Raw genomic sequence first — 20,919 nt, forward strand, 5'->3', positions numbered from 1 at the left:
TAAACTGCGGGATTCCTTAACAGATTTCTTCATAAGAAAGGTGTGCAAAAAAAACCACCTCGACCGCGAGTGCGGAGGAACGCTGTGCTCTGTGCATTCGCTCCCGTAGAAACTCGATAACCGCGCATTTCTCGTGAAGAAATCTATTAGAAGTCCAGCGAATTGAGAGACCATGTGGTATTGCTGTCAGGTTAAGACGCAATCACAAAGGACGGACGCTGCTTTACTTGGGCCTGATGCGAGGTTAGATGGGTCTGTGTGTTAACGACACGACCCACCGAGCTCAGTTGACCGCCCTGCGCGCGCGTGTGTGTGTGTGTGTGTACCGTGCGGTATTATTGCACAGATGCACTACACCAGCCAATCCCCTTGTGGTACAGTGTGACCCATCGCCCACTCGGCTCGTCTGGCTGTTACGTTAATATTCTCCACAATAACAACGGCTCGAAAGCTCAGTCAAGAGGTGGACTGGAAGGCAAGCAGACCGACAGGGGGGGGGGGGGAGGCAGGAGGAGGTTGTGATCGGGTGACAGGTGGGGGTTGTTAATGCCGGGGGACGGGGGGGGGGGGACGAGCGAGGCTGTGACCTGGACAGGCGTTGGGGGGTGGGGGGGAGAGGCTTGTACTGCGGCTGACAAGCCTTTGTTCGTGGCTGTACTGCAGTGCTGATGATGTAATGGTTCCCCTCGGCCTGTTTACCAGCCTCACTGCAGAGCAGTCAGCAAACACATCTGCCGGCATCGTACCCTCGGCAGCTGGATGCACTCACACCTGCGCACGCCCGCGCATGCTTACGCACGCTTACACGCGCGCACGGTTACTCACACGCGCGCGCAAACCACACTGATGCTTTCGCGCGCAAAACACATTCACTCTTGTGCACTCAGACACATTCACTCTTCCACGTACAAACACACACAACGACAACTTGCATTTAGACAGCGCCCTTCCCGCGGGGCCCTGGAGCGTCAGTATACACACCCACCAGTACATTCAAGTCATTTTGTATCGTCAGAGGGCAGGTTACCGGGAGCGCGACCCCAGATGGAATCGTTTAAAGCCGACAGGATTCTTCACAGGGAATTGCTGTCAAGTGCAGTGACTGTGTTTGTGGGTAAAGGCAGCAGCCAATTTGCACGCAAACAGCAACAGAGTTAATGAGCAATTTTATCTGGGTGACTGTTGCCCAGGACAGGGAGACACTTTGCCCGAACAGGCACAAGATGGGACCTCAATCGGTTTATGTCTCCTCCGAAAGATAGCGTCTCTGAGAACGCGGCGCTCCCCTCAGCACAACACTGAAGTGTCTGACGTCGACAGGATTTACAAGGTCTGATCAAAGGCTGGCACTGTGCCAGTCTGTGCCCGATGCCACCAGCGGGACATTGCTGTGCGCAAATGCCAGCCTTGTTGTCGATTAATACAGCTTGTGCAGGTGACTTGCGAGGCGCTCTGAGGTGCTGTGAAAATCAAGTTGTTCTCTCTTTCGCTCTCTCTCTCTCTCCCTGGCCTCTGATTTCAGCAAAACTATGTTACGAGACGCGAGAGTTTAAACAAAATGAATGATGGGGGCTGAGGCGGGGGGGCGGAGGGTGGGGGAAGGCGAGGGAGGAGTGGAAAATATGTGCGATCGTGCCAGAGGGGAGGTTAAGCCATCACTCGTGAAGCACAAACAGATTCCGTCCGACAGCGGAGAGAGAAAGAAGGAGAGAAAGAGAGAGCGAGAATGCCTGATCGCTCGTCTCCTGTTATCTCTCTCTCGGACGGTTGCTCAGAGCGGTGATGTCAGCGCAGAGTTCTGCGAGCGAATTCCTTTCTTCCAAGAATATCTGGAGAGTTTTCTCCCCCCAACCCCCCCCACTCCCAGTCCCCCCCCCCCACCACACCCCCCCCCCCCCCCTCCACCCCCCAACACAAGTGTGGAATCGTGTGCGTCCATCTCTGAACCATCCAGTTTCCAATCTCTACCTGGACAACCCCTGACAGTCGGAATAAGGTCACCGCATGAGTGGCACAGTCAGTAGCTCTCTCAGCTCCGGCTCAGAAGGTTGTGGGTTCGAGCCCCACATCTAGACTTGAGACCCTCCCCAATACAACAGGTTGACAGAGGCGCTGTTCTTCAGGTGAAGACATTAGACCGGGGTCCCCTCTTCCTGTTCACGTGGGCATCAAAGAGCCCGCGAAGCTGTTATAAACAGGGGGAACCCGACCAACGATCCACCAGAAAAACCACCGCTTCCGCTCACGGCCGGACTTTAATGTGCGCAAAATGGTGGCGTGGCTCGTCTCTTGGGAAGAGGTCACAACTCGAGAGCGATCGCTGTGAAGTGCTCTTAGAGACATTCCGAGCCAAGGGTCTGTATAAACACAAGCTCTGCGTCTCCCAAACACGTGCGAAGCTCTGTATAAATGGCCCCGATACATTCCCTCTGACTGCTCGGAACAACAGTCAAATTAGCCCAGCACAAATAATCCGTGTTTAATTAACTCCACTTTGGATCACTCCGCACTCACTGCTCCAGACAGATGAGCCGAACAGACTGCTGTTGCTGCTTCGAAAGGGACTGACTGATCTGCCGCCACTACATCAAACACATGAAATATTCCCCCTCACTGTTGGCAGAGAAACTTCAGATCGGACTCCAGGGGAGCTGGAGGAAAAAGATTAATCACTGGCTCCCGTTCCCCAACTCAAAACACCACCGCAGCTCTTTCCCAATCGCTCCCCCCGCCACAACGCTGGCCTCTGACTCCGTTTAAAGGGGCAATGTCCTACACTCACCAGCCTCCCCCAACGCAGTCGATGTCTTTGCAAACTCCCGGGTGGGAATCGCATCAAAAGACTCTCCTCAATCGCTGGCAAATACACCCAAGACTAACACAGCAACCGCTCACACTGACACAAACACAGGAAAAGCAGGCGCCCTTTCAGCCGGGTTTATGTATCACGGAGGCTCTTTAAAATCCCACTTCCCTGCCCTTCCTCCACACCTCTTAACCCCCCTCCGATTTCCCCGAGCGTCTCTGTGTCTCCCTCCTCTGTCCGCAGAATGGCTGCCGCCTTTGGCTTCGGAAAACAGTCACTGCACTGGAGCGCAATCGCCGTTAAAGCGCACGGAGACATGTCAGATGTTTATCCACCGCCCCCCCATTTGTTTCTCAGATGGTGATAATACGATATGTCTGAGAACAACAGGTCAGCCACAGCTTAGCATCTGTTTATTGACCAGCAAACCTCCTCCGCTCAGTGTCCTGGTCACACACAGCAACTACAGTTCCCCAGGTAGCTTCATGCGTAGCAAGTGCGTTGGGGGGAGTGCGCGAGCCTAAGGTTGGTGGTGGTTGGGGGGGCACCGCCACATCACCCCCCCCACCACTGCTGGACTGTGTAGTCAACACGTCACGAAATGAGGGCTCAAATCCAGAAGTTTTTTTTGAGTGAAGAGATTCCAGGTGACGAGAAAACACACACAACAACAACTTGCATTTATACAGCGTCCCACACATGCACGGACGGACGCGTACACGCGCACACACACGCGCGAGCGCGCACGCACATACGTACACGCACTTACATGAGACGGAGCGGTCATAGCACAAACGAGACGGGGCGAGGGACAAAAAAGGGGAGGGGGCAAATTATCCCTATAGAAACTGTGACCAAAAAGGAACCTGCGGAACCTTTTTAGGAGGAGGAAAAGAGCAGCTGGATCTGCACAATGAGGCGAGGCTGCACTGGGCAACAAAGCAGAGACAGAGACAGAGACAGAGAGAGCGCGCGCAACAGAGAGAGAGAGCGTCTTAAACAGCATCGAGCCCTTACCCAGAGCGCGGGAAAGGCAGGTTGTATGGAGCTCGCGAGAGCCTCTGGCACTTATCAATCCGGGTTTCAAACGGGAATGCTTTGCCGGGCTCCGCACCGGCTCCCGACGGCACCAAAGCCAAACCGTGCGGGTTTTAACAGCAACTCTTTGCTTGCCTTCCTTACGACACCGGCCGGAGCCTCGGGACCCTCGTTCCCATCCCACCCCAAACCCGTCCCACAGGACGCCCACCGGCATTCCGTGCCGCAACTTATAGCCCCGTCGCCCCCCCAAAAAAATACACAGCCAATTCACTTTACGGGACATTCCGTGAAGCGCTTTGAGACGTCTCGAAGAAGTGATTATTATTATTATTATTAGCGACTGCCAGGACGGCTGGCGCTGTGGCAGGCACGGTGGTGACGTGGCGCGAGCCACGCCGGACACGTCTACAGCACAAACGCTGGATATCGCTCGCTATCGAGCAGACCCCCCGCACGCACTCTGCGTGCGATCGAAAGGCACCACCGTCTCGCCATCAGCCGGAAAGTAGCCAAAAGTTAGCGAACCAGCCCGCACTGGGCACCCAGCGCCCGCCCGCCCGCCCGCCCCGTACGGACACGACGCTTCGAATCATTCACAAACTCAAGCCAAACTCCTTCCACGAGACGTGCGCTCAATAAGATTTGAAGCCAAAGATTTCTTTAGCGCACTTGTGTACGCTCTGCTCTGCCAGTATGTCTCTCTCTCTCTATCTCTCTCTCCTGTTTCAGTCCACACACATCATCACAACGCAGCTCATTTGACAATTATTTTAAACGTGGATTAAAAGGAATAACTTATCACAAATAAACTTTTCGAACCACAGCAAGGAGCTGGGACAGACCTCTGTGTGAGGGGCACACTCTGCTAGGGAGTGTGTGCATGCACTCACACACTCACACACACACACTCATGTACACGCATCATACACACACTCATACATTCGTATATACTCCTGTAAACACACATCCACACACGTGTGTTGGAATACAGTTTTGCAGACATTAACAAAGGGATATTCACTCTTTTTCTATTTCTTTCTTTTATCTCACTCACTCACAGACTCACTCGCACACTAACTCAGTCACACACACACACATACACACACAACACTCACACACAAACACATCTCTTTCTCTGTCTCTTTGTCTCTCTCTCTCTCTCACTCTCACTCACTCTCGCACAGAGTCTGGAAGAATTCAATACCTTGCATGTCACTCTCCATCGAAAGGATGCCTGGCTCAGGAATCTCAAGGCAAACCCTCACATCTCTCTCCCTCCCTCTCTCCCTCCCTCTCCCCCTCTCTCTCGCTGGTGTGTGTGGTGTGGTGTGTGTGTGTCTGTGTCTAGAGCACAAAGGACCACAGGAAAACGCTGCAGTTCAACACGTGCTGCAAGTAAACACTTGCCCCAGTTTACGTGCCACAGCGCTCAGTAGCAGCTCAGTCAGTGAAGTCAATTGGCAGGTTGTGAACAGCACCCCCCCTCCTCCTCCTCCTCGTCCTCCTCCTCCTCTCCTCTCCCCTCCTCCTCCTCCCTCCCCCCAAATCTCCATCAAAGCCCAGATTCCCAAAGCAATGATTGCGGGATGTGTTAACACGCCTCTGCGTCACCCACCCTTGTACAGACCATCATCTGACAGACAGGTGGACATTTGCGAGACAGGCTGGAGTGAAATCCCGCTTTCCCTTTTGTCCTTTCTCTCCCATAGCTGCATTGCTGCAGCAGCGATGTGATCTCTGCATTATGACAAATCAAGGCAGGCGTCTGTACAGCACAGCATCGTCCCTACTCTCTCTCTCGCTCCCTCCCTCTCTCACACACACACACACACACACACACACACACACTGCCAGACTAAAATAGGCACTGGGCACTTGATTTAACTGCAGGTAAAGAGGTACCAGAGAGAAGAGAGAGAGACGGTGTCACAGTAATAGCCACTCCTCACAATGCACCACTTAAGGACAAGGATCCATCCATCCAGTAGTTTGGGAATGTGATCTGGCTGCGGTGGTGGTGGTGGCAATGAATGAATGAATGGCAAGTGCGAGTCGTGCACAGGAGCGCACACAGACACGCACAGGTCGGTCTCTTTAAATTCACTCAAAGGACTTTTGCTCTGTTATTTGGCCGGCAGCTCGCATTCACTCACATGCATGCACACTCACTCACTCACTCACTCACTCACACACACACTCACTCACACACTCACTCACACACTCACACACACACACACTCACACACTCACTCACTCACACACACACACACTCACTCACTCACTCACACACACACACACTCACACACTCACTCACTCACTCACACACTCACTCACTCACACACACTCACTCACTCACTCACTCACACACACACACACTCACACACTCACTCACTCACACACACACTCACTCACTCACTCACTCACTCACTCACTCACACACACACGCACTCACTCACTCACTCACTCACTCACTCACACACACACACACTCACACACACACACTCACTCACACACACACTCACTCACACACACTCACTCACTCACTCACACACACACACACTCACTCACTCACTCACTCACACACATACTCACACACACACTCACTCAAAGCGCTTCACGGAGTGTACTGCAAAGGGGGTGGTGGCGGGTGGTTGACTGCGTATCTTGTAGGTGAAACGCGGCAGCCGATTCCGCACAGTGGCGTCCCGCAAACAGTCAAGGATTGTCGTGACCGAATTATTATTATTTATTTAAACCGGAGGGAAAGCCACGATACTTTACCCCAGTGACTGGACCGTGGGGTGCGGGCGGGGGAAGCGGGGGGTGGTGGTGGGGGGGGGGCGAGGGTGGGAGAGGGAAGTAAGTTGTCTATGCAATACCGTACACTTTACACGCTGCCTTTACACGCAGGGGTGGGGGGGAACGTCCTAAAGCTTCACAGAGACGATGAGGATCGCCGAGCGGGGAGGAGGGGAGCAGTCGGAGGCACCGTCACAGGTGAGTTATTAAGAGAGTTTTGAAAGCGGTGAAAGAAGTTTTCCCCTTTAATACTTGGAACTGTATCAAAGCTAGACCCGACCCTGCTCCCACTCCCCATCAGTGCCGTTTGATTCAGGTCAGAGGGAAGGAACCTGTGTTTGTACACAGTCTTACCAAAGCAGGTCGTAGTATAACAACAACAACAACTTGCATTTATACAGAGCGCTTCACGCTGGGTAGCGTCTCGGAGCGCTTAAGAGTGATGCCGAGCCGGAGGGAGGTGACCGCAAGCACGGTCGAAGAGGAAGGTTTTTAGGCGTGATCTAAAAGAGGGGAAGGAGGGGGCAAGGTAGAGAAGGTAGAGGGGTTGAGTTCCAAAGTTTTGGCCGTACTGGCTGAAAGGGGACAAGGGACAAGCAGGAGGCTGAAGCCAGCCAAGTATAGTGGTGGAGTGGGGAGTAAGAAGGTTGCAAAGACAGGGAGGTGCCAGGGCACGAAGGGTTTTATAGATGAGTGCGAGGATCTTGAAGTCGACACGTTCTGTGATAGGGAGCCAGTGGAGTCTGGCGAGGACTGGTGTGATGAGGGACAGTGTTTAGAGCGGGTGAATATACAGGCGCTGGAGTTTGGAATTGGTTGGATTTTGTGGATAGTGGAGCTGGGGAGAGCAGCGAAGAGGGCGTTGGAATAGTCAAGGTGGGAGATGATGAAAGTGTGGACAAAGGTCTCAGCTGCATTGGGGGTGAGGTTCGGTCGGAGGCAGGCAATGCGGTGGAGTTGGAGGAAAGTTTTCCTGGTCAGGGATCGGATGTGGCGAAGGAAGATCAGCTGGCGATTGAACCTGACACCAAGGTTATGTACAGGTTCATAAGATTTAGGGAAAGGCCGGGGAGGTTGAGGAGGTCAGAGACACAGGAGAGAAGACATTGACGGCAGCCAAGGAGTATGGCGTGTATCTTGTCAACGTTCAGCTGTAGGAAGTTTGGACTCATCCAGGCCTAGATGTTTGACAAACAAGGTGGCAGAACATCAGCGAACCTGGAGTCGCAGGTGGAGGAGGAAAAGTAGATTTGTGTGTCATCCGCATACATGTGGAAGTTTACCCTGTGTCTGTGGATGACTTTGTTGAGAGGGAGCGTGTAAATAGGGTAAAAGAAGGGGGCAAGGATGGAGCCTTAGGGTATGTCGCAGGTGACCTGTTTGCGGAGATGAAGTGATGTCAGTTGGTTAAGTAGGACTCGAACCAGGTTCCAATGAGGTGGACGTGGGAGGAGAGGCGATGGAGGAGGATGGCGTGATCGACTGTGCTGAATGCAGCGGAGAGGCCCAGGAGGAGAAGGAGGCAGAGGGCGCCCTGGTCACAGAGAGAGGATGTCATTTGTGACCTTAATGAGCGCTGTCTGTGCGGTAGCAGAGCGGAATCTGGACTGGAGGGGTCGAGTAGGGAGTGGAGGGATAGGTGTGAACGAAGTTGATTTGCAACAACACAATCCAGAACTTTGGCCTAGAAATGGCTGATAGTTTGTCAGTAGGATGTTTCTTTGAGGAGGGGGCTGATGACAGCGGACTTGAGGGGGGGAGGGAGTGAGGGGGGAGACGGAGCCTAAGGAGAAGGACTGGTTGACTGTGTCTGAGCAGAAGAGGGGGAGTTGAGTGACCAGCAACTGGCTGGGGAGGGGGTCGAGGCAGCAGGCGATGATGGCAGTTGAGAGGGAGGAAGGAGAAATAAGGGCAAAGAAGTGTAGGGTGGGGGTAGTGGTAGGAAGCCACTGCAGGAATGGGTGATATAGAAGACATGGGGGTTGGGGGGGGGGGCTGCTTGGGGACACAGGGGTGCAGGAGGAGGCAGCCAGGCGGATTTCATCTATCTTTGACATAAACATGTCTAGCACATGGACTTTAAGCGCTGGTTTAGAAGCCTGACAACTACACTGGGATCGTTGCAGGTTGGATGCCCAGAGGGAGAGAAGGTCCGATAATGAGAGGGCATTTGTGAGGGACTTGGAGGGTGGAGTGGGAGCTTTTTCCAAGGGCAGAAAAAGATGGTGGGGAGTTTGGAGTAGGAGAGGGGGATATGAGAATAGAGGAAGATGAGGAAGTGGTCAGAAATGGCCATACCATCTTGATAGTAATTACCAACAAGTGTAGTAACTGTTTCCAGGAGCATTTTGGGCACAGCAAGGAGCTGTGCCTAAAATCACACCAAGGAACACCCTTCCCTCAGAGCATCACAGGATTTTTTATGTCCACCTAAACAGACACAGATGGGACCTTGGTTTAACTTCTCATCTGAAAGACAGCACCTCCGCCAGTGCAGTGCTCCACCCAGCATTGCGCTGGAAGGTCCGCCTGGACTGTGAAAGGTCCCAGCAAGGGTTGGGAGGGGGGGGGGGGGTCAAAGGTTCCAGAGTGGGGATTCAAACCCACAACCTTCTGAGCCAAAGAGTGAGCAGGTGTCGTGAGGCTAGTGTGTGAGGTGACCAAGGAACAGGGAGGATGGACACATCCATCCTGAAATACACCCAGCTAAAGACGAGGAGAGAATGACTAAGTGCTTGTGTAGGATTTGGGAGCGACTTACTTAAAATAACAGAATATGACGCTTGTATTTTGAAAGGGAATCAGAATTGAGTCTCAAGGTTACAGCTAGAGCTGAACAAAAAAGTCAAGCCCAAAGAGAAGCAGACGTGGGCTGCCCAGGATCTGTAGTCCCCTTTACTACAGGGTGAGTGCTGGGGTGAGATTTACAGGGGCTGGTCAGGGAGGGCAATGTTTATTCCAGGTCATGAATGTCAGCCTGGCTCGGGTGGTCAAGCTCTCTGGCTTCGTGGGTCAGAGGTTGTGAGTTCAAGCTCCAGGCTGGGACTTTGGGGAGCGGGAGGGTGTAAGGGTGTAGTGTTGGGGGAATCGCTGCCTTGTCAGAGAGGTCTTGTTAAACCAAGGTCCTGTCAATCTGTTCAGGTGGATGTTAAACATCTCGCAATGCTATTGAAAAAGAGAACGGAGTTTCTCTTTCCTGGTGTCGTGGCCAACAATCCCCCAGATAAAATCGGATGCTCAGCCCCTGGCTGTTTGCGGGTCATCACTGTGCGCAAACTGACTGCTGTGTTTGAAACACACACTCACTACGCATAAAAACAAGTGTGACGCATTTTGACTTTTTTTTTTGCTGCCACAAGGATTGTTATTGATGTATCGGAAGAATAAAACAAATCTGATGAAAATTGCGGAGGGAAATTGTCGTTAAACGTCAAACCCAACCCCTTGTTGGTGTGACAGTGATATCAGGGGCCATTGTTTCATTCCTAAGTAGCCATCCAAATCCATTCAAATTTATCCAAATCAATCCCAATCCCCCGCGCTCTCCCCATAGCCTTGCAAACTTGTTCCCCCCCAAATAATCATCTAATATGGGGCAAAGGCGGGTTATTCAAGTTGAGCTGCAGATTAGCTATGATCTAATAAAAGGGCAGAACAGGCTCCAGGGGCTGAATGGCCTATTCCTGTTCCTAAGGATATCAAAGAACAACTGAAGTAAGTGCACAATGTTGTGAGTTCAGGCGATCGTGTGGGAGCGCCGAGTGGCTACCGGTGGAGTTGCAGAGACACTGTCGGTCACTCTCAAACTCAGCATTTCACAAACTTTCTTTGGGAAAGTTATCCGGTGGCTGCAGATATCTCCCCCCTCCCCCTCCCCTCACCCCTTACAGAGTCGCCTTTACACCCACTCCTACACCCCCTTCCCTCCCGCTAGAGCTGTGAAATTCCACCTAGTCTTAGCCTCTGAGAACAATTTATCCTAAACATTTAAGAACACAGTAAATACTACACGAAAGAAAGACCAAGGTCCATCCAGTTTGCCTTCCACCACCCCGGCACATGTCGAATCCTGAACTACTCAAGTACGGTTACCGTAACCCCAAAATACTATTTCCCTAAATAAGTATCCTATCTGATTTGCATTCGAAAGAATCAACGCTTTCTGCTTCCACCGTCTCCTGAGGGAGGGGAGTCTGTTCCACAGATTTAGCGCTCGCTCATTGAAATAGTGTTTCTGCAGATTTGGTTTAGAATCTCCCCCCCCCCCACCCCCACTTTTCAATCGCAGGTCGTGTCCTCTGGTCCTATTGTTCTGGACAAGATGAGAAAGCTTGTTGTGGTCGACATTCGGGTGGTCCAACTGGCGGTCGCGGGCATATTTTGTCCGTGCCCCCCCCTCCCACTCCATTTTATATGGCCCACCCGCCCCCTCCACCGCCCGTAAATGTGTTGTGTTATGTTGCTGGAAGGGAAATACAAAAATATTGCTCATGCAGCCCGAAGACTTGTCTCAAATAGGGAATCTGGTCCTCAGCAGCCATGATCTGCATTTAAACTAAGACTGCGCAGAACTGTGGTAAAATCCCCCGACCCGAGCAGGGAGACTCGGAGGGTAGAGGAGTGTGATGGGGGGGGGGCTTACCGTCCAGAGAGAGCCAGTCGTGCTGTGAGGTGGGGAGAACGGGCAGGGCCCGAGCTTTGTATTCGAAGACCACCGAGTTGGAGATGATCTGACTGTTGAAGGCCACCTGCAGGGTGACCAGGCCGGTGTCGTGAGCTGCGTAGGAAAGAGTTAATCAATCAATCAAGCAATCAATCAAAAGCAAGTCAGTTATCCTCCCGAGTCACACAGAGTCTGAAGCCAGCTGCCTTCAGATGTAGTGACTGTGCCAATTGATACACGTTAAGCCATGCCCCCACCCCCTCCACATTGCTAAGAGACCACACAGGGACTGTTGGCCCGAACCCCGGGGTGTAAAGAGCAGCCCCCACGGCATCTCCCCCTCCCCTTCCGCTGTGACCAGGCACAAGCAGTGATTGCCAACCTGAGACACAGTAAATAACGGGGTAGAGAATTCCCTTCTCTTTTCCAATAGAAACGTCTGTCCAACCCACCAGTTTGGTTTATGGTCTTAGCGAAAAGGATGGCACCTCCAACAATACTTGTTCCCTCCATCCCACTCCCACCTCCCACCCTCCCCACCTCCTGTCAGCACTGCCCTTGAGCGTCAGCTTGGACTGTGAGCTCCGAGTTACAGAAATAGTGACGGAAACAGACGCCTGGTACCTGGGCAGTAGCACCTGAGCACTCCGGGCTGGATGAGGGACGCAGGTACAGAGATCTGGTCGAACAGGCAGCTGTAGTTATTGCTGGCCTCCTGCCAAGGGCCTGTGATCAGTACTTTCACTCCTCCCTGTAACACAATCCACAGAGAGACGCCACATAGTCAGGGTCTTGAAGGAGGCAAGGGAGGGGGCGAGGCGGAGGGACATTGCAGAGGGTGGGGGCAGAGTGGCAGAAGAGCCCCCCACCTCCCCCCCTTGCCAATAGTGGGGCGAGCGAGGCGGGGGACATGAAGCAGGCTGCATAATATTCACCGCGTGTAATCACGGCTTTATCGCTCACAAAACACACAGTCACTCCACTTTACAGTGATATCCTGTGAAGCGCTTTGAGACGTCTCGACGACGTGAAACGGCGCTGTATCAAATGCAAGGATTATTATTATTATTATTATAATTATTAAGACATTCCCTCCTAACACTTCCCACAAAAGGCAGTGGAAGAGGGAGAAGGCTGGGGGGTGTGTGGGGGGTGGGGGGACGATGCCCGAAAGCGCGGTCAATGTGGTAAGTTTTGAGGCGAGCTTTGAAAGTTGGGGTGGGAGGGGGGGGTGTCGGAGGGGTAATCGGGGGACGCAACAACAAATTATATCTGGTTTACACCTGACTTTCACAGCGGGAGGACATCCCAACACACGCACTGTTATGGAGCTAATGTGTGGTCTTTCTGAACTTATTAAGGATTAGTGACATAGGGTAACGGGGACGTAGGATCATACGAACAGGAGGAGGCCATTCAGGCCATTCCGGCCTGTTCCGCCATTCTATTAGATCATGGCTGATCTGTACCTCAAATCCAATCACCCGCCTTTGCCCCGTATCCTTTGATACCCTGACCCCGCATGACACAGTCTCGAAAATTTGAACGGATCCAGAATCCACAGCATTTTGGGGGGGGGGGTGGGGGCAGAGCGTTCCAGATTTCCACGACCACTCTGTGTATAAAAGTGCTTCCTGAATTCACTCCAAAATGGCCCAGCTCAATACTAAGATGATGATGATGATGCCCTCCCTTGTTCTGGATTCCCCCCACCCCACCAGAGGACATAGTTTTTCTGTATCTACGCTATCGAATCCCTTTATTGTTTGAAACATCTCAATCAGATCAGTCCCTCAACCTTCTGAACTCAGGGAGGACAGGGGTTTGGGTGGGACTCCAGACAGTGGGAGCGTTCTAACTCTGGACAGAGGGAGGGAAGGAGGGAGGGAGGGAGGGAAGGAAGGAAGGCGAGCGGCTGGGAATTTTCAAGGGGAGGGTAATCCGTCGCTCCCGCACCAATCGTGCCTCACCTCGGGGTAGGACCACTCTGGGGAATAGTCGGTCACCATGAAGAGGCGTCCGCTCTGCTGCAGCGCGCCCAGGGGGCCTTGGGCCGCCACTACCTCTGCCACGTGCATGTAGGCCAAGGAGCCAGTCCCGGCCCCCGCCTCGCCACTGCCCAGCTGCAGGTGCCCTTGCTGGGGGCTGCAGCAGGGGACGCACATCTCCGCCGGCCCGAAGGAAGCCCTCGCCCCCTCGTCGCCGACCTGGGGTAGGCCGCTGCCCTCGCCCCCCGCCAGCTGGTGCCCGTACAGCATGCCCGTGCCCCCCTCCACCGAGATGAAGTCATTGATCAGGTCGGAGAAGTGGTTGCTGAAGGAGATGTCGAAGTGGTCCAGGTTGAGCTCCATGTTGGCCGGGTTGAGGCTGTGGTGGGCGATGGGGTACAGGCCGCTCACGATGTTGCCCTGCAGGATGGGCAGGTTGGTGCCCGCTGCTGCTGCCGCCGCCGCTGCCGCCGCTGCGCCCTCGCCCTCGGGTGGGATGTAGTGCTCGGTGACGCAGGCCGCCATTTCCGCCGACTTGAGCAGGTTGCCGCCGTTCTCCGGTTGCCCTGTCGTTTCCATGGGAACCTCGGCCTCCGAGGCTACGGGCTGGAAGTTGGCCTGGAACTGCAGGAGCTGCAGCGAGGCCCCGGCCTCCACCCGGCCCGGCTCCCCGGCTCGGTTGCAGCTCGGCGGGGTCTGGCCGGTGGCCTCGGTCTTGACGTTGGCGAGGGGCATGGGGCTGGCGAAGGAGGAGCTGCCGCCCATCTCCCCCAGCTGCCCCCCGTGCCCGCCCTGCTCCAGCTGATGGTGGGTCTTGCCAGCGTCCTGCAGGAAGAAGCTGGGCGAGGGGCTCTGGTGGGACTGGTGGTTGCCCTGCGAGGGCTGCACGTAGCCCGAGAAGTCCTTGCTGGAGTCGATGGCGCTGAAATCCATCTGCTCCAGGGTGGTGCTGGGGCTCAAGCCTCCAGAGGACAGCAAGGCCGAGCCGGGGGTCAGAGATATGGAGTTGGGGACGGAGGAGGAGGAGGTGGAGTAACCCTCCTTGCACATCTGCTGCTCGAAGGAATTGTCCTCGGTCTTGATCTCCTTCAGGAGAGTCCCGCTGAAGGTGTAGCCGCCCTCGGCCCCCACCCCAGGCCTCAGGCCCGCGACCCCCTCCCCGTCGCTCTTCAAGGCCCCCCCACCGTACGTCTGGCCCTGCTTGGGGTTGTTCAGGAAGCAGTCGGGGTCGAAGTTCATACTGGCCTCCGGGATCTTCTCGCTGGTCTCCAGGGTGGATGAGAGCACCAGGTCCTCCGAGATGTTGGCCGACATGATGGACAGGCTGTCTGGGCCGCCGGAGGCCGAGAAGGCGAACTTGTGCCCGTCGGAGTTGACGGCCAGCACCAGGCCCTGGGCGCCGGGCTCGGGCGCCATGAGGTGCTGGTTAGGGCCGGCGCTGGGGGACATGGCGTACACGGCCTCGTTGGTGACCTCGGACATGAAGACGGTGGCGTTCTGCGAGAGGCTGCACATGACGGAGGCCACGGCGATGCTGGAGACGGCGGTGATGGCCGGGCTGTCGGCCATGTCCGTCTCGCTGTTCAGCCCACTGCTGATGGACACCGGGGAGTTCTGGGTGGTGTCAGGCACTTCCACCTGGTTGGTGGAGGAGACCTCGGTGCTGTTCTGGTGCAGCAGGACGGGTTTGGCCACTTTGCCGTTCCTCCTCTCCCGGCCGCTGGCCTTGCCATGGCCGTGGTCGTTCTTGCCCTCGGACACGTCGTTGTTCTGCACCTCTGCGTGGCCGCTGTAGCCCCCCGACCGGGGCTCCACCTTGGGAGAGATGATGCGGTGCTTGGCACTGTTACACTTGTGGTGCACGCTGCTCCCAGGCCCTGAGAGGAAGGAACACGTGTCAGAGAGCGAGAGAGAGAGAGACAGAGCGATCCAGACACAGAACGAAAGAGAGACAGAGCGAGAGAGAGAGAGTCAGAAAGTGATTGAAAGAGTCAGAGCGAACAAAAGAATTGAGAGAGAGAAAGAGAGAGAGCGAGGGAGAGCAAGAGAGAGGCAAGAATGAGAGAGAATGAGAGCGAGAGAAAAACGGAGAGAAAGGGACAAAGTGAGAATGAGAAATAGTGCAAGAGAAAGAAAAAGAGTGAGAAAAAGGGAGAGAGAGAATTTATCTTTTTTACAGCGCATTCACACATGAGAAGATCTCAATGGTTTCCAGTGATTACCATCAAGTGCAGTGACTCTCTACAAGCCAATAAGTCAGCCACTTTGTGCCAGTTGATCCCCTAATCGGGTGCCGAGGCGACAGACCAGCTTATCTGGAGGATTGTTGGGCAGGACATCTCCCGATCTACCTTTCTCTCTCTCTCTCTCTCTCTCCCAATAACGTGGGCAGATCCTCAACTCGAACAGGCAAGGCCGTGGGCATCAGTTTAACATCTCATCCAAAGGAAGGCGTCTCCGAAAATGCAGCGCTACCCCACTACAAACCCCCACCTCCACCCCACCCCACAGTCCTTCAGGCGAGACGTTAAACTGGGGAGGGAGGGGGGGGGGAGAGGGAGGGTCACCATCGGAACCTGTTTGGGGGTCGGAGGACACGAGAAATCCAGCGAAAGATCTGTTGGGGGGACTTTTGCTACCTGCGTACCTACGGATACACAGTCACTAACACTTGACAACAATGTCTGCGAGGCGCTTTGAGAGGTTGTGGTTGAGGTTGAGCTTGAGGGTGGAAGGCTGAGCGAGCGGGTGAGGCGGGCGGGCGGGCGGGCAGGCGGGCGGTGTGATTACCGAGGGTGCCGGTGCACAGGCAGTTGTGCGTGCGAGGCTGCGGTTTACTCTGGTGACTGTCCAGGATCTGCTGAACAAGCTGTTCCACCGAGAAGCCGGCACTGTTCGTGCCGTTACTGCAAGTCCACTTGATGCCATGAACTGCGGAGAGAGACACAGACACGGTGAGAGGCCGGGTAAACCGGGGCCACCGCTCAGCTCAACTCAGCTAAGCCCCCCCACCCCCACCCCACCTTCCCTAACACCCCCTCCCCACCCCCTCAAGAAAATCACCCTCTCCTGGACGCTGCCTTGTGCTGGGCTGAGTCTGGGCAACTCCAGGGCCCCCCTACCCCAATGTTGTCGTTAATGAGGGAGGGAGGGGGCAGGGTGGGGGTGGGGGTGGGGTGGGGTAATGTGGGCAGCCTCAAGCTTTCCCCCCCCCCAATCCTGTCCTCTCCTGAGCACTTCCTGGTTCTCCCCCCACTCCCCCTCCCAAGCCCCCGGTAAGTTATCCCAGTTAACAGCCCCGGATCGGGAGTGTGATGGGAGCTGAGAAATCTGGGAACGTCTGTCCGTGTGTGTGTGTGTTTGTGTGTGTGACTCGGGAAGTTCTGGGATTGGGGAAACCATTCCCGATTAGTGCAGAACTTCAGGAGATTGAAGCAGGCTGGCGCTGGCACTGGCGCTGGCGCTGGCACTGGCTCTGGCTCTGGCGCTGGCGCTGGCTCGGGAACGTTGAGGAGGGAAGGAAGGAAGGAGAGAACCAACGAATTAAAATTTTAGTTTTTGAAAGCGCCTCCTTACGCCGCAGGTCTCAAAGTGTTTCACCAGTAATTACTGTCAAGTGTAGTGACTGTTTTTGGTCACAGCGACCGGTCCTGAGACGGGAACGCTCGGAACAGCTTAGAGAATGAAAGAAAGCACAGCACGAGAGGAGGCCATTCGGCTCTGTAAAGCACCTGCTCAGCCACCGGAGTGCGCCCTTCCCGTCCCACCCTCTCTCTCCCCCGAATCCTTTCACGTTCCTCCTTTTATCCCAATGTCTCTCTGTTCTCCGCCTCTGCGCGAGAACGTTCCTCCCTCCCCTAACCTTAACCTGACCAGCGACAAGCCTGGGTTTGCCCCCCGGGTTAATGAGTATTGCGTTGTTAACTGGAACTTCACGAAACCAACGTCCCGGTGAATTGGCCCCTTTGAAAGTTACTATAACAACAACTTGCACTTAAACAGCACCGTTCCTGCGGGCGACCAGTTACAGAGTCGCACAGAGAGAGAGAGGCGCGGGAACGGAACAGTTCATCCATCCCCAGACAGTGTTTATGCTCCACACATCCCTCCCGTTCCCCTCACCGACACCCTATATTCCCTTCCCCCTCGCGTATGCAGCGCGTCCTCTCTCAGATGCACCGATTCCAAAGCAGCAGCTCCGAGCGTTCTCGGGGCAGCTTCAGACTCCGCCACGAACGTCACCCTTTGGACGCCACTCCTCAACCGAGGAACGTCGCGGGGCGGTGTTTAGGAATACCGCAATTTCCTCCCCCGTCGCAGAACTACAACTATAATAATAATAATCCTTGCATTTGATATAGCGCTCTTCACGTCGGGAGAGGACGTCCCAAAGCGCTTCACAGAACACACTGTAAAGTGAATTGACTGTATATTTGTGGGCGAACGCGGCGGCCAATTGCGCACAGCAATGTCCCACAAACAGTCGTGGATTGAAAATGACCAATTTATTATTGTTTTTGGTTTTGGAGGGAATATTATTAGGCTCTGTGTAAAACATTAAATTAAAAAATTAAATTAAAAAATTATTAGGCTCTCTATAAAACACTTCTGCCGTGTTCTCGCCCCCGCAGAGGGACAGGCAGCACCGTCCTGATCAGATAGGTCGGTCCCGGCCGCGATCTCGCTGCGAGGCGACACAGACACAGACCGGTCCAGAAATGACGCCGGTGAGTGAACCATTATGCGCCGCGTGTGTGGCGTAGCAGAGCAGAGCGAGCGAGCGGCGCGCGGTGGCTGCAGTGACGGCCCATGGCCACCGGAGGGTGCTGCTACCCCACGGAATCTGCTCCGAGCCGCCCGTGCGCTGCGACGCTGCTCTGCCGAGGGGTGGGGGTGGGGGGTGGGGGGTCCGAACCCGCTCCAAAGGTGACCGGGTCTGGGCAACGGAACGTCGGGAATCGAGACCCCTCTCCGGGGGCGTCCGCAGTACTTCGGGGCACTGCTGGTGGCACCTGGGAAGGGCTTTGAGACCGGTCCCGGAGACCGGGATAAGGCGCTATATGGAATGCCGGGAGCTGTTACCACTGGAGAGGGCGGGTGGGGGGTGGGACGGGAGACAGTCCGAGAAAACACAGCGAGAGGTTCCCTTAATTATCCCTCCCTCCCGCCCCAGCGTGAAGGACAACCTGCATTCTCACAGCTTTTAACCTCGGAAGGTCTCCAGACTGCTTCGCTTTGCTCGGGGCGTGAAGGGCGCTACATAAGTGCAAGTCGCTGTCACTGATTCTTGCCGAAAGTGTAGTGACTGTCGTCAGCAAACGTGTGAGCAGTCTGCCTGTCTGCCTGCCGGCCGGCCGACACGCGCTGTCACTCACCACCACCGCTCACACACAACCAACAGCCTGGTCAGAGGATTCCCCTCTCACCCGCACCCCCCCCCCCAACTCCCACCCCCACTACACACCCCCCCCACACACACACACACACACACACTCCCCCGTCACCGGTGATCAGCTGAACAGATAACAAGAGCCCTGCAAATTCTCTCTGGTCTTAGCCCGTGATACCGATTCTAATCATAATCATAATAATAATCCTTTGCATTTGACACAGCGCCTTATCACGTCTTCGAGACGTCTCAAAGCGCTTCACAGGATACACCGTAAAGTGAATTGACTGTATGTTTTGTGGGCGAAACGCGGCAGCCGATGGCGCCCGCGGCAGAGTCTGTCTTACAATCCGAGACAGCGCAGAAATGCGGCGAATGCCGCCATCAGTTGGAAACCTTCGGTCAGGAAGAATCGCAGCAAATTGCAGGAATTTGTTCGCGATTTCCCCGCTGCCTTTAACGGTTGAAAACAACCCAAAAAGCGGCCTCGTAAGAGGTGGGGATGAAATTAAGAGCGAAAATCGTGGCCAGCGGGTGGAGATATGGGAGAACGGGGTTCAGGCGAGTGGCTGGTGAGATTATCTAATTCTAACCCCCACTCGCTCTCTCTCTCTCTTTCCTGTCCACACACAGACATCAACAAACACGAGCCGGGGCCCTAATCTACGTGTTTCCAAACATCCGAGATTTCCAGCCAAGAAAACGATGTATTTTTAACATAAATAATTATACGGTTTCAAATTCTTCAGCTCTCGCACAGCGAGTGTGACTTGCGGAGCTTCTTGAGGGCATTCCTCAATGAAGTCGACAGCAGACGTGAACCGAGACTCCGTCCAATCACTGGGAGAGAGTCCGGGGGGGGGGGTGGGGGGGGGTTGGGAAGGTGGGGGGGGCTAAATGATGGATATGTTAAGTTGACTGACCAAACAGAATTTTCAATAAAGTGATAATTAAAACATCACCTGTCATGTTGTTCCAACTACAGTGGAATTGTGTGTGTGTGTGTGTGTGAGCGCGGAGGGGAGGGGAGGGGAGGGGGAGGTTCAATGGCTCGGCACAGTGTGCCCCGGATGAGACAAACAGTTGCTTGAAGTCCATTTACGTTAGCAATAATTCTGATAATTCTCAACGTTTGACACAGCGTCTACAACATCAAAGCACCTCACAGCCAGTTGTCAGCCGGGGCCGAGGGAGGGAAGCTCCCTTCCCTTTACCGATAGGGCCACACTGGATGTTTAACATCCCCCAGAGATAGATGGGTGGGGTTTGGACACTCTGGAACTCTACCCCTCCCTAATCCTCCCGCCTCACCCCCTCTCTTGCCTCCTAAATGTTCCGCCTCAAGACCTTCCTCTTCGGTCGTGCCACCCCCCCACCACCACCCACCACTCCTGTCCTCCACCAACTCCCAGCTCGGGTCCAAAAACCGTCCAGCGCCCTGGGACGTCCTTCCGCCGCGAAGGGCGCTGTACAAGTGTCATTTGTTTGTTGTTGTTGTTGTTGTTGAGCTCAGTTGCCAGGTGCGGGCGAGATGCCCTGCCCCTCCGACGCCCCCCTGCGCACTGCCCGCTGCAATAATCTTCCGTGGCTTGTAGTCGTTTACAAAATCAATGAGGGATGAGACAGGAAATGCAACAGTAAATTTCTCGGGGCCTTCTGGAACATTTTCCAGAGAGCTAAGACTCACAACGAGGTTGGATTCACAATTTATTTTCTGCGCCGTTCTGATTTTTTTTCCCCCTCTTTACCGTAATATTCTGCCCATGGCTTGTGCTTTTTTTTATCTGTTATCATTTCTTTTGTCATTCGTCTTATTTCTGTTCCCAGGAACAGTACTGCTGGAAAATAATGTTCCTTTCATTTTAGTTCCTTACTTTTTTTCGCCCCCTCTCCCCCCCCCCCCCCCCACACACACACACACACACGCGCATAGTCCCAGGTTAGAGACAGAATAAAGCTCCCTCTACACTGCCCGTCCACAGTCCCAGGTCAGCGACAGCACAGGTTAGAGACAGAGTAAAGTTCTCGGTTACGCTTAGATCTTCCCTTCAGTCGCCTCCCAGTTATTTATTTAATACAGTATTTCAGGAATGTTTGTGGGTGCAATAAACTAAATTCACTGCCAAACGTGCATTTTTATAGCACTGTAATGCCAAACTGAATTAAAGCGCTCGCCAGTAACTTATAGTGTAGTGACTGTGTATTTGTGGGTGAACACGGCAGGTGGAGAGATA

General features: G+C 54.3%; 1 protein-coding gene and 1 long non-coding RNA gene across 2 annotated transcripts in view; one reads left to right on the plus strand and one right to left on the minus strand.

The window, feature by feature from the left end:
• The window catches only part of camta1a (calmodulin binding transcription activator 1a), a 278,218-nt gene that overhangs the window by 17,349 nt on the left and 239,950 nt on the right, over positions 1-20,919 (minus strand). Inside the window, exons 7-10 of the mRNA XM_042343585.1 lie at positions 16,087-16,227; positions 13,279-15,173; positions 11,933-12,059; positions 11,288-11,422 (exon numbers count right to left, since the gene is read on the minus strand). Coding sequence (XP_042199519.1) covers positions 11,288-11,422; positions 11,933-12,059; positions 13,279-15,173; positions 16,087-16,227 — 2,298 coding nt within the window. The remainder of the gene's footprint in view (positions 1-11,287; positions 11,423-11,932; positions 12,060-13,278; positions 15,174-16,086; positions 16,228-20,919) is intronic.
• LOC121850708 lies at positions 5,828-19,378 on the plus strand. Its single transcript, XR_006085715.1, has 4 exons — positions 5,828-5,931; positions 6,757-6,843; positions 17,928-18,023; positions 19,319-19,378. It is a non-coding gene; the product is annotated as an uncharacterized LOC121850708 (long non-coding RNA).

The sequence above is a fragment of the Callorhinchus milii genome, unplaced genomic scaffold, assembly GCF_018977255.1.
Source record: "Callorhinchus milii isolate IMCB2004 unplaced genomic scaffold, IMCB_Cmil_1.0 Scaffold24, whole genome shotgun sequence".
In the NCBI taxonomy this organism is placed as follows: Eukaryota; Metazoa; Chordata; class Chondrichthyes; order Chimaeriformes; family Callorhinchidae; genus Callorhinchus; species Callorhinchus milii.